The sequence below is a fragment of the Salvelinus sp. IW2-2015 genome, linkage group LG1 (assembly GCF_002910315.2).
Source record: "Salvelinus sp. IW2-2015 linkage group LG1, ASM291031v2, whole genome shotgun sequence".
Taxonomy (NCBI): domain Eukaryota; kingdom Metazoa; phylum Chordata; class Actinopteri; order Salmoniformes; family Salmonidae; genus Salvelinus; species Salvelinus sp. IW2-2015.
In genome coordinates this window covers 36,737,834-36,750,978 of record NC_036838.1, presented here as the reverse complement: position 1 = coordinate 36,750,978, position 13,145 = coordinate 36,737,834, and the positions used below count along the sequence as shown (strand labels likewise).

The window sequence follows — 13,145 nt, the reverse complement described above, 5'->3', positions numbered from 1 at the left end:
AAGCAGTATGGCTGGAGGCATTGTCATGCTGGAGGGTCATGTCAGGATGAGCCTGCAGGAAGGGTACCACATGAGGGAGGAGGATGTCTTCCCTGTAACGCACAGCGTTGAGATTTTCTGCAATGACAACAAGCTCAGTCCGATGATGCTGTGACACACCGCCCCAGACCATGATGGACCCTCCACCTCGATCCCGCTCCAGAGTACAGGCCTCGGTGTAACGCTCATTCCTTCGACGATAAACGCGAATCCGACCATCCCCCCTGGTGAGACAAAACCGCGTCTCGTCAGTGAAGAGCACTTTTTGCCAGTCCTGTCTGGGCCAGCGACGGTGAGTTTGTGCCCATAGGCGACATTGTTGCCGGTGATGTCTGGTGAGGACCTGCCTTACAACAGGCCTACAAGCCCTCAGTCCAGCCTATCTCAGCCTATTGCGGACAGTCTGAGCACTGATGGAGGGATTGTGCGTTCCTGGTGTAACTCGGGCAGTTGTTGTTGCCATCCTGTACCTGTCCCACAGGTGTGATGTCCGGATGTACCGATCCTGTGCAGGTTTTGTTACACGTGGTCTGMCACTGCAAGGACGATCAGCTGTCCGTCCTGTCTCCCTCTAGCTCTGTCTTAGGCGTCTCACAGTACGGACATAGCAAGGTATTGCTCTGGTCACATCTGCAGTCCTTATGCCTCCTTGCAGCATGCCTAAGGCACGTTCACGCAGATGAGCAGGGACCCTGGGCATCTTTCTTTTGGTGTTTTTCAGAGTCAGTAGAAAGGCCTCTTTATTGTCCTAAGTTTTCATAACTGTGACCTTAATTGCCTACCGTCTGTAAGCTGTTAGTGTCTTAACGACCGTTCCACAGGTGCATGTTCATTAATTGTTTATGGTTCATTGAACAAGCATGGGAAACAGTGTTTAAACCCTTTACAATGAAGATCTGTGATGTTATTTGGATTTTTACAAATTATCTTTGAAAGACAGGGTCCTGAAAAAGGGACGTTTCTTTTTTTGCTGAGTTAAATACTGTATTTTATACCATTTACTGCACCTTGCCTATGACGCTTGGCCATCACTCATCCATATACTTAGTGGGGCAAAAAAGTATTTAGTCAGCCACCAATTGTGCAAGTTCTCCCACTTAAAAAGATGAGAGGCCTGTAATTTTCATCATAGGTACACTTCAACTATGACAGACAAAATTAGAAAAATAAATCCAGAAAATCACATTGTAGGATTTTTTTAATGAATTTATTTGCAAATTATGGTGGAAAATAAGTATTTGGTCAATAACAAAAGTTTCTCAATACTTTGTTTATACCCTTTGTTTGGCAATGACAGAGGTCAAACGTTTTCTGTAAGTCTTCACAAGGTTTTCACACACTGTTGCTGGTATTTTGGCCATTCCTCCATGCAGATCTCCTCTAGAGGCAGTGATGTTTTGGGGCTGTTGCTGGGCAACACGGACTTTCAACTCCTCCAAAGATTTCTATGGGGTTGAGATCTGGAGACTGGCTAGGCCACTCCAGGACCTTGAAATCTTTCTTACGAAGCCACTCCTTCGTTGCCCGGGCGGTGTGTTTGGGGATCATTGTCATGCTGAAAGACCCAGCCACGTTTCATCTTCAATGCCCTTGCTGATGGTAGGCTTTGTTACTTGGTCCAGCTCTCTGCAGGTCATTCACTAGGTCCCCCCGTGTGTTTCTGGGATTTTTGCTCACCGTTCTTGTGATCATTTTGAACCCACGGGGTGAGATCTTGCGTGGAGCCCCAGATCGAGGGAGATTCAGTGGTCTTGTATGTCTCCATTTCCTAATAATTGCTCCCACAGTTGATTTCTTCAAACCAAGCTGCTTACCTATTGCAGCATTCAGTCTTCCCAGCCTGGTGCAGGTCTACTACAATTCTGTTTCTGGTGTCCTTTTGACAGCTCTTTGGTCTTGGCCATAGTGGAGTTTGTAGTGTGACTGTTTGAGGTTGTGGACAGGTGTCTTTTTACTGATAACAAGTTCAAACAGGTGCCATTAATACAGGTAACGAGTGGAGGACAGAGGAGCCTCTTAAAGAAGAAGTTACAGGTCTGTGAGAGCCAGAAATCTTGCTTGTTTGTAGGTGACCAAATGCTTATTTTCCACCATAATTTGCAAATAAATTCATTCAAAATCCTACAATGTGATTTTCTGGATTTATTTTTCTCATTTTGTCTGTCATAGTTGAAGTGTACCTATGATGAAAATGACAGGCCTCTCATCTTTTTAAGTGGGAGAACTTGCACAATTGGTGGCTGACTAAATACTTTTTTGCCCCACTGTACATGTACATATTCTCATTCACCCCTTTAGATTTGTGTGTATTAGGTAGTTGTTGGGGGAATCGCTACAGTCGCATTAATATCTGCTAACCATGTGTATGTGACAAATAAAATTGGATTTGATTTGATTTAGTATACAATGGAATAAATACTATAGTATTCACTGTTGTGTTTTTAAAGACTTTATTGTAGTATTCACTGTAATTTTTGTGGATATTAAAAACAATCTTTTAAAAATCTACCTGCAGTAGAGCATGCTGGGAAATCTGAAAATGATGAGCATGGTTTTGCTGGGACTGTTTTACTCTCCACAGAGTAAAACGGACACAATCATAATCTCACACTCAACACTGCTTATTAACACCAACACTGTTTTTTTACACCACTAATGTTAATTTAACTGCTGAATCAACACTGGAATGTTACACTGAAAAATCAACACTAAGTAACACTGGCCAATTTGCTGTGTACTTGTTAGTGATTGTGAGTGTTGAGTGAGAGTCGAGGGAGAAACCTGTCTGCACAAAATCCACTTCCTGTCAATCAATCAGTCTCTTAATCCTAATCTCTCCATCCATATCAAGGCCCAATCAGTTCCCCTGCCCCAGAGGTGAAATGAAAAGCAGGTCAGAGATAGGCCAATCCTTTAGCTGTGGCTAGGCTGGGGCCACTGGGCCAAGAGCATCTCTCCGGTTTCATTCATCCTTACAGTATGAAGCCATTGTTCAGCTGTCTCCTCTGTGTACCACTCTATACAAATGGCATCTTCAGTAATGCAGCTAGCTACACACTGGACTGGAGTCCTCAGGGACAGACAGCATTGTTCAGGGGCCAACTCAATAGGGAGATGGATAGATAGAGTAGTACTCTGCTGCCAGCTAGCTGGACCTCTAGACTGTGTAGTGATGTTTATCTTTCTTTTTCCTCCCTCCTTTCTTCTCTCCCTCCCTCCAGGTTCTACTCTGCTGAGATCATCTGTGGCCTTCAGTTTCTGCACTCCAAAGGGATCATTTACAGGTAAGTCACAAACACCATCATCTGCACTCTAATGTACACTCACTAACCTTCACTCACTCAATCACATTACCATACAGATAAAAGAGAATGGCCAGAGCGCCTCCACCAAGGATTGATATAGTGATAGTATCACATTGTGTGACAGTGAGTATGTGATTATTAGCTGTCATAACTCTAGTCACCCTCTCACCCTTTCCCCTCCACACCTTTCTTCCCATTCTATCTTTCCGCCTACTCTCCCTTACTTGTTTTGTCTCTCTGCCCTCAGAGACCTGAAGTTGGACAATGTGATGTTGGATCATAGTGGTCACGTAAAGATAGCAGACTTTGGCATGTGTAAGGAGAACGTGTTTGGGGAGAACCAGGCTACAACCTTCTGTGGGACTCCTGACTACATCGCTCCAGAGGTGTGGAACACAGACATATACAAGGCTGCATCATCTCGAACGACACCCTATTCCTTATTTAGTACCCTGCTTTTGACCAGAGCCAAAGTAGTGCACTTAATAGGGAATTATTTGAAAAACAATCACTGTGAGGGTCTCACTATGATGATGTCACTCACCGTGTCTTCCTGTCACTTTTAGATCCTGCTGGGTCAGAAGTACTCCTTCTCTGTGGACTGGTGGTCGTTTGGAGTGCTGCTGTACGAGATGCTGATTGGCCAGTCCCCCTTCCATGGTGATGATGAGGACGAGCTGTTTGAGTCTATCCGTACAGACACGCCCCACTACCCTCGCTGGATCACCAAGGAGGCCAAGGACCTGATGGAGAGGGTCTGTATGCCCCCCCCCATACAGTGTCCCAATTCTGCCTCTGAGTCTGTTTCTCTCCTCCTTCGTGTGTTTTTATCCCTTTCTCACTGTGTTTCTCTCCTCTGCCCCTGCAGCTGTTTGAGAGAGACTCCGCTCGCAGGCTAGGCATCGTGGGTAACATCCGTGTTCACCCCTTCTTCAAAACCATCAGTTGGCCCGCCCTCGAGAAAAGGGAGGTGGAACCCCCCTTCAGACCCAAAGTGGTACGGTCTAGACATGAGGTTTTATAGTGATGATATAGGACAGTTGTAATAGGCCTACCATAATATAACATATTTGGGGTAGTTTCAAAGGGGAGAAGAGTGACAGCCATTCGTGTATCAAGTCAAAGATCTACAGTAATTCAACTACCGAATGCTCTGTAGAAATCAGGCATGTGCTGTATATTATTTGATTCATCACTTACTGTCTCCATCTATCATGTATCCTCTCTTCTGATTGGCATATCTCTTCTGCCAATCACAGAAAGCCCCAAATGACTGCAGCAACTTTGACAGGGAGTTCCTCAGTGAGAAGCCCCGCCTCTCCCATGGTGACAAGAACTTCATGGATTCCATGGACCAATCAGCTTTCGCCGGCTTCTCCTTCATCAACCCAGAGATGGAGCACTTCTTGGAAAAGTGACGGAGGGGCCTCTCAGCCAATCCCCATGCTCTTAGTTCTCAATGACATCACTGGGGTCATAGGGGAAAGGTGAAGCCAGGATTACATTACTACTGTTTTAGGGTCACTTTGTCAAGGTGTCCTCATTCATGTGATCAAACCTTCAACTTGAGTGAGCTGTTCTACGTTCAGTATTTGTGACTGTAATAGAAACACAAGTTTCCTCTTCGGGTTCTTACTTAGTGAAACTATAAGAGTTAAACTTATACAGGAATTGGCCTCTGTTGTATAGATAGGTGTTATTGTGTGCATGCTAGAGTGTCCAGGTGTACTAGGGGCCTTATATTTTAATGGTCAGGCGTGTGTGTGTGTGTGTGTGTGTGTGTGTGTGTGTGTGTGTGTGTGTGTGTGTGTGTGTGTGTGTGTGTGTGGGGGAATGTAAATGCAGGGGGTTTGTGTGAATGAGCTGTTTGCATGCATAAAGACCTCATACCATTACCAACCACCTCTCAATCTCAACAACCTCTGAATGTGTGTCACGTACTCTTGAAAGATTAACTGAATCGAAGTTCAGTTTGTCACTGCATGGGGAGCCCTTGCATCTACTAGCCAAGTACGAGGGAGTTGTGGTCATTTGGACTGTTTACCATAACAAGACCAAGTTCAGACTGAGCAACTACAGGTATCCCTGCCATTCCATGTAGCGTCATCTGGGACAGGGACAGATTTGGTGTAAGTGAATAAGTGCTTATTGTGTATGATGCTATATGAATGTCTTTATTTGAGTGGTACTTAGCGAGATTCTGTATATAGATCTATATGTATATTGTTGTTGCGTATATTATTGGTGCGCTAAGGATTAGCTTTTTTTACCGTCTCCATTTTACATCTTAATAAAAAATCATCAACTCCCAGTGTCTTTAGTCACTCACTTCACTCTGTGATGAACATACAAAACACAGTGATGTTTTATAAACCACTCTCAGTGAACTCATCAAGAAATTGCCTATTAGCAAGATTAACCAATCAAATATCTTTGCTTTCTGCAAATTGTGAACTTTTGTTATTGTATGTTTATTTGTATGTGATGTTGACTCTAAATTAAATTCCCATGAGAATTTACCTTAATTTCTGATTTAGTTCTTGTATCTAAAAATCAATATTGGAGGTACCATGCCTCCTAGCGGGTCACTTGCATAATGTACACATCGTTCTGGCGACGTAATGGGTCTTCACCATAGATACTGGTCGTTACTAGTTACCACAGCCACAAAGTCATACCCTATTTACCCCATCACAGAGAAATCTGAAAATAAAGTCAATCATTGGTTACAAAGGGATTTATCTCTGAATGGTAGAATATTGCTCACAAAGGCTGAGGGTATTTCCAGGCTCACTTATGCTGCATGCCGAAAATCAGATAAGCAAGAACATTGATAAGATGCTTTTTAATCTTGTATGGAAGAACAGGACACATTATATCAAGACATCTGTGATTATGAAGAGGATGGTCTCAATTTTCTTGATTTTCCCACTTTGAATAGCACTCAAGATTAATTGGATTAAGCAATTCCTGAAGAATCCTAGCTGTATATGGAATTGTATCTCTGTATGTTTTTTCTTATTTAGGTGGCCTCAAAATGTTCCTAATGTGTAATTACAATATTGAAAAAATCCCGACTAATTCATCTAATTTCCATAACAATCCCTTTTAGCATGGTCTTTGAGATACAAGCACAAATTTTCTCCATATAGATATTTTATCTGGAACAATAGATTTTGGCATTTTATACAAAGGCAAGTACTTGTTTTTTGAGAAATGGTTCCAAAACAATCTCCTATTGGTGAGTCAACTGTTTGTTCAATGATAAAGGTGTTTTCTTTTATTATGCCAAATTGTTTAGCTTTTCATAAGATACTGATAACTCCAAAGGAATTTACTGTAGTTTTTTATGCAATCCCCTCTGTAGTTATTGTACTTTTTAAGGATGTAGCCAAATCTATGCCCTCTTCTTTACCATCTCTTGATCGAGCTGACTCACCAGCAGGCAAGATATGTTTCTCTCCTACTGTTTTTAACAACGTTAGGAAAATACGCACCTTATTTTAATGTAATATTGTTTCAGTCCCATATGTCATGTCTTTCTGGAATGGGCTTTTAGGAAATATTCATWAAAAAAATGTTTGGTCTCTCTTTTAACTAATAAGATGACATACGTTTCATATAAATGAATCCACAAGTGCTACCCTACTAAACATGATCTTGAAAAGTTAGAAAAATACATGAATATTTATTATTATTATTTGGTTTTACAAAGTAAAGCAAAGTCTATGCAAAGCCTTTCTTTTTAATCCAAGTCATTGTTATTTTAGCTAAATTCCATATTCACAAATGTAAATGTATGCGTCAAAAGCCTCTGTTATTTTTGAGAATGAAATTGAACAATATATAAACACAATTTCTTCTTTCATAACATAAAAGAAATAAAAACTTTGAATGAAGGTTTTTATATAATGTATTGTCTTTATTCCCTTGACTGTTGTTTGTAATGTGTGTATACTCTGTTGTAGACTCTGTTTGTTTTTCTATATTATATATTTGGAATTGCTTTACAATAAACAAAATAAAATATATAAAAAAATAAACCTGCCTATTTCTAAGATGTATTTGATTTGATTTTGATTTGATTTGATATCTTCTTAAACTGTGATTTTAAACCTTAACCACACTTCTAACCTTATGCTTACCCCTATCCTTAAATGAAAAAATAATGTTTTCATACATTTTTACGATATAAATTAACTGCGCTATCGACRTAATGACGTTCCATGTATACGGAAGTTGGGTGCATGAAGCAGAAATCTCTCTAACTAGCTGTAGTCAGATATGTTCAAACCAGCCACCAGAAAAGACCAATGGCACTAAAATTGCTACAGATTTTAACTGTCCGTATCTTTGATTATGCCCCTTTTCACGGTGCACTTTCAGGAGAAACCTCATCATACAGGCAAGTAAGGAGGAGGACTAGTTAACTGTTAGCTGCAAGATGAGTTCCCAAGATGTGCTGAAGAATGCCTCTACTCTCGCATCATACAATGTCTGGCCTAAGGTAATGTAGTTATTATATTTAGATATGATGTCAAACAAATTGTTGCACTTGATGACAGCTAGCYAGTGTTCTTGCTGAAATTCCTTATATCCACTCGCTCAGAGTAATGTGTGGAGGACAGTTTTAAGTGCGTTGTAGAAGAAAGATCCGGGTGGTGTAGCTACTTTTTCTGAATACATAGATTGTGTAGCAGTTGTTGATTTGATTCGTGTGTGTGTGTTGCCCTGAGGCATTGAGTCGTAAAATATTAAAGTGGCAGAAAGACATCTACAGAGCAATCTCGATTCCACAGTTCACTGATTACATTTTATATATTTTGTATATCTATCTGTGTGTGACTGAATATGCTCCTGATGATTTTTAGGTCATGTTTCGTGCACTCACCTTTCTGCTGAACATGTTCACGCTGCGCTTTGTGTCCAAAGAGGTGATTGGCGTGGTTAACGTCAGGTAAGGCTGGTTTACTACACCTGGAGTGTATTCATTACTCGGATTCCGTTGCAAAACTTTTGGCAAAGGAAACTGTTTATTCCAAACAGAAAACATTTTACAACGAAAGCGAGAGTTTCTATAGGACAAATTTCAAGTAGGTCCCTCCCCGTTTAGTTCGTTTGCTCTTTTTGCTTCCATTGGTTTCTTAAACAGTTACCATGATGAATACACTCCTGCTGCAGTATGAGCTGCTGTGAACCTGCAGTGAAACAAATACTAACACCACATACTGTGTGTGTGTGTGTGTGTGTGTGTGTGTGTGTGTGTGTGTGTGTGTGTGTGTGTGTGTGTGTGTGTGTGTGTGTGTGTGTGCGCACAGGTTGACACTGCAGTATTTCATGCTGTTCTTCTTGTCCAGAGAAGCCTTCAGGAGAGCCTGTTTGTGTGAGATTAGACCATGTTGAGAAAGCATCATCAACCATAAATGGGGGAAAAGCTGGGTTTGAGGCTACCGGAGCCAAAGAAGAGGTTGTTTGAAACCCAAAGTGGCGCCTAAATTGATTCCAGATCTTCAATGTTGTTTTGACACATATATTTTTGGTGAAGGAGGAGTAAGGGCCTGTAACGGAGGAGTGAGCGAGGGAAGACAATGATGCCAGTATAGACGAGGCAGCCTCCATCTCTAGCCAAATTGGGGGTGGGAATATCTCTCTGCTCTGCAACCAGTAGTGAATGATCCTAAGGTTAGCGGCCCAATAATAGATTCTGAAATCCGGTAGAGCTAGACCGCCGTCTGGTTTGGGCCTCTGCAAAAGCTGTTTTCGCATCCTGGGGGGCTTTTTGTCCCATATAAAGGGTAGTATTAGGCCGTCGATCTTTTTGAAAAATGTATTGGGAAGAAAAATCGGAAGGCACTGATAGAGATATAAGAATTTTGGGAGAGTATTCATTTTAACATAATTAATTATTGCGACTAAGGAGAGTTGTAGCAAAGACCAGTGTTCCAAATCGTCCTTAGTACGGGTTAAAAGAGGAGCAAAGTTGGCTTGAAAAAGGTTTTCAAATCTGATTGTGACATGTACCCCGATATAAATAAAACTACTGTGAGCAATTTTAAATGRCAAGTTATGTAAAGGGTCATTTTTTGGGGCCATATTCAGCGGCATCAATTCGCTTTTACTGAGATTCAGTTTATACCCTGATAAGTGACCGAAGGATGTGAAAGTGGCAAGGGCAGCAGGAACAGAGACAGAAAGGTTGGATGTGTATAATAATAAATCATCTGCATATAAAGACAGTTTGTATTCGTGTCCGTATCTGACTATACCTTTGATGAGGGGGTTGGAGCGAAGTGTTATTGCAAGTGGTTCTATGGCGAGGGCAAACAGTAATGGACTTAAAGGGCAACCCTGGAGTGTCGATCGTTGCAAAGGGAAGCAGTCTGACTGAGTGTTATTAGTCCTGACAGAGGCTTGAGGGGATAAGTACAGAAGTCTTATCCAAGCCATGAATTTAGAGCCAAAGCCGAATTTATTTAGAGTGTAAAAAAGGTATTTCCATTCCACCCGATCAAACGCTTTCTCCGCATCCTGAGATATAATGGCTTCAGAAGTATTGACGACAGAAGGATTATATATAATATTAAATAATATTAGAAGATTGAAGAATGAGTGTCTATTTTTAATAAAACCTGTTTGATTCGGTGAGATAATTGATGGGAGGACTGTTTCCAGAAGCGTTGCCAGAAGTTTGGCTAGAATTTTATAGTCAACATTTAGCAGGCTAATTGGACGGTATGATGCATATATGGGGCTTTGGTGAAAATACACACATCAATATAAATACAAAATACAAGCAGAAAGAACAACATGGTCATAGAAAACAAGCACATTCATCAGTAATAAGGTCCTCAATTAGCCTTTTGAATTGTCCTAGAGGCACCAAAACATCACATTTAAGAACATTTTGAAGATTGATCCACAAATAATGTGCAAGAAAACTAAAAGGATAGGTGCAGAGGGTGTAGTCAGGGAAAGAGGATAGGTGCAGAGGGTGTAGTCAGGGAAAGAGGATAGGTGCAGAGGCGTGTAGTCGGGGAAAGAGGATAGGTGCAGAGGGTGTAGTCAGGAAAAGAGGATAGGTGCAGAGGGTGTAGTCGGGGAAGAGGATAGGTGCAGAGGGTGTAGTCAGGAAAGAGGATAGGTGCAGAGGGTGTAGTCAGGGAAAGAGGATAGTGCAGAGGGTGTAGTCAGGGAAAGAGGATAGGTGCAGAGGGTGTAGTCAGGGAAAGAGGATAGGTGCAGAGGGTGTAGTCAGGGAAAGAGGATAGGTGCAGAGGGTGTAGTCTGACTAAGCTGTATTCAGTAGGATGTGTTGGTTACAAGGGAGTATGGTTAGAGGGTTGTGTGTACATAGAGGGTATGGTCATGAAGTAATATTAAGTAATATTAACTTTATAATAAGTAATGTTTTGAGTAAATATTAATCTGTATAGATGAAAATGGTATTTCATGATGCAACCCTCACAAGTAACTGTGGAAGAGTGTCTACTAAGCTAACTGTTATTAACTGTCCTGTCCTTCGTAGCTGGTGTACACTATGTCTTTTTCGTCAAAGTCCTTGAGAGGGGAYGGGATGTCATGCAGCAGAAACAGGTCAGAAAGCAGAGTCGGCCAATCAAATACCTGTCACTCATTTCACCATTTATAAAGTTGGCTATTACACACCTAATAGCTCATGCATGTGCATTGATGCATTGATGCTTATTGCTGATTGGTCTGCAGGAGAAGGTTGCCATAGCAGCTGAGGTTCTGGAGTGTCTGCTGAAGCTGGTGCTTGTGATTGGTCTGATCATCACAGTGTTTGGTTACACCTACTCTCACCTGGTTCTAGACCTCTATGGGGAATCAGCAATGATTTGAATGATCCAATTCCTCAAGCTACTGTTTTTTTGTGAGTGTTTGTGTGTAATAATATGTGTGTTTATATTGAAGGGCCCAGTCTATTGTGATGCTACATCTCCTATGTACTCCTGCTAGCCATTAATGGAGTGACTGAGTGCTTTGTCTTCACTGCCATGAGCAAAGAAGAGGTCGACAGGTGAGAAACCACACACACAACACACACACCACACACACACACACACACACACACACACCACACACACACACACACACACACACACACACACACACACACACACACACACAGAGTGTATCAAGTTGCTTAAGCTGCCCTCTTGTCTGTCCCCAGGTATAACCTGGTGATGTTGCCTCTGTCCATCTCCTTCCTGCTCCTGTCCTACATGCTGACATGGTGGGCAGGGGGCATTTGCTTCACCCTAGCTAATTGTCTGAACATGGGCCTGCGTATCATCCCCTGCGCGGCTTGAGGCCCTCCTCTTTCGTGCTACTGGCTCTTGCTCTAAGCGCAGTCTTCACCGCCCTCTCTGAGGTACCACACTATAACTGCTCTCCTCACTGCTTTGCTGTACACACCACATCCTGTATAAACCAACCAATCACATATCAGCCAATCACACTTCTGTCTTTCACAGTTAGTAAAATGGTTATTGTGTCTATCTTACCACCATAGAAATGGGAGTTAGAACATAAACTATATGTCTATGCTTACCACATACTCAGAGATTATAGTGAGCCAGATTCTTATTTTTGTGTATTTCTTTACCATAGAATCAGATTCCTCTCACTCCCATCTGTCTGTACTCTGTTGTTTCAGGGTGTGTTCTGTTGTGATGGAGGATGGTTACTAAGTCTGGTTCACATCGCCGTGGGGCCCGGGTGTCTACTGAGTGTATTTGTCACCGTTCTTCTTACGAAGACAAAACTTGTTCAATTTGTTAAGAATGAACTGTTACCTCGCTATGGGAAGAAACACAGCTAAACCTGCCCAGCAGAGGAAAGATAAGGACCTATATTAACTTGCCAGCTATAATGGCAGAGAGGAAAGGCGAGAGAGACAGAATGGCAGAGGATGGATAGAGCAGAAGACAGTGACTTGGAAGGGAATGTGGAAACGGCTGCAATCCTAAGTAACCCTGTCATGGACTGAGGGTGAATTCAGAATGAGTGGCTCACTGGCCAAAAACTGTTTAATTGTTCCTGAGTGTGTGTGAGTGTGTGTATTTGTGCGTGTGTATAGGTAACTGCCAAAATAAAGGTACCTTGGCATATATTCTACAAGTGTCTGGAACTCTATTGGAGGGATGTGACAAATGTTCCCTCTAAACTCTACACGGGTGCACAGTTCCCCGGGACTGCCGTACAGAAGAAATATCAGTCCGCGCAGAGAAGCACAAGGTTGAACWTCACTCAACTTTCTACAGTTTTCCCCCTTAACACTATCAAAAGGCCCCTCTTACTGTGGGAAGTGTGATCGAATCAACACAATATTAGTCACTTTCAGTGCAACATCGCGAAACAAAATGAACTATGTAAGAATTAGTATGCAAGGAGCCTCCCACAGTTGCTAGCTGTGCCACTAGAGATCCTGGCTCATTCCAGGCTCTGTTGCAGCCGCCCGGGAGACCAATGAGGCGACGCACAATTGTCGCAGCTTCGTCCGGGTTAGGGGAGGGTTTGGCCGGCAGGGATGTCCTTGTCACATTGTGCTCTAGCGACTCCTGTGGCAGGCTGGGCGCATGCACACTGACACGGTCGCCAGGTGTACGATGTTTCCTCCGACACATTGGTGTGSCTGGCTTCCGGGTTAAGCGGACATTGTGTCAAGAAGCAGTTGGGTCATGTTTCGGAGGACGCACGGCTCTCRACCTTTTCCTCTCCCGAGTCCGTATGGGAGTTGCAGCGATGAGACAAGACTGTAACTACCAATTGGATACCACA

General features: G+C 42.4%; 1 protein-coding gene and 1 pseudogene across 1 annotated transcript in view; both read left to right on the top strand.

Annotated features, from left to right (window-relative positions):
- The window catches only part of prkcda (protein kinase C, delta a), a 34,146-nt gene extending 28,491 nt beyond the window's left edge, over positions 1-5,655 (top strand). The window contains exons 14-18 of the mRNA XM_023991437.2: positions 3,261-3,323; positions 3,592-3,730; positions 3,911-4,099; positions 4,213-4,341; positions 4,604-5,655. Of these exons, the coding sequence (XP_023847205.1) occupies positions 3,261-3,323; positions 3,592-3,730; positions 3,911-4,099; positions 4,213-4,341; positions 4,604-4,762 (679 nt within the window). The 3' untranslated portion in view covers positions 4,763-5,655. The remainder of the gene's footprint in view (positions 1-3,260; positions 3,324-3,591; positions 3,731-3,910; positions 4,100-4,212; positions 4,342-4,603) is intronic.
- A 1,915-nt stretch (positions 5,656-7,570) lies between these two features.
- LOC139028057 (man(5)GlcNAc(2)-PP-dolichol translocation protein RFT1-like) lies at positions 7,571-12,477 on the top strand (annotated as a pseudogene).
- The last annotated feature ends 668 nt before the right edge of the window (positions 12,478-13,145 follow it).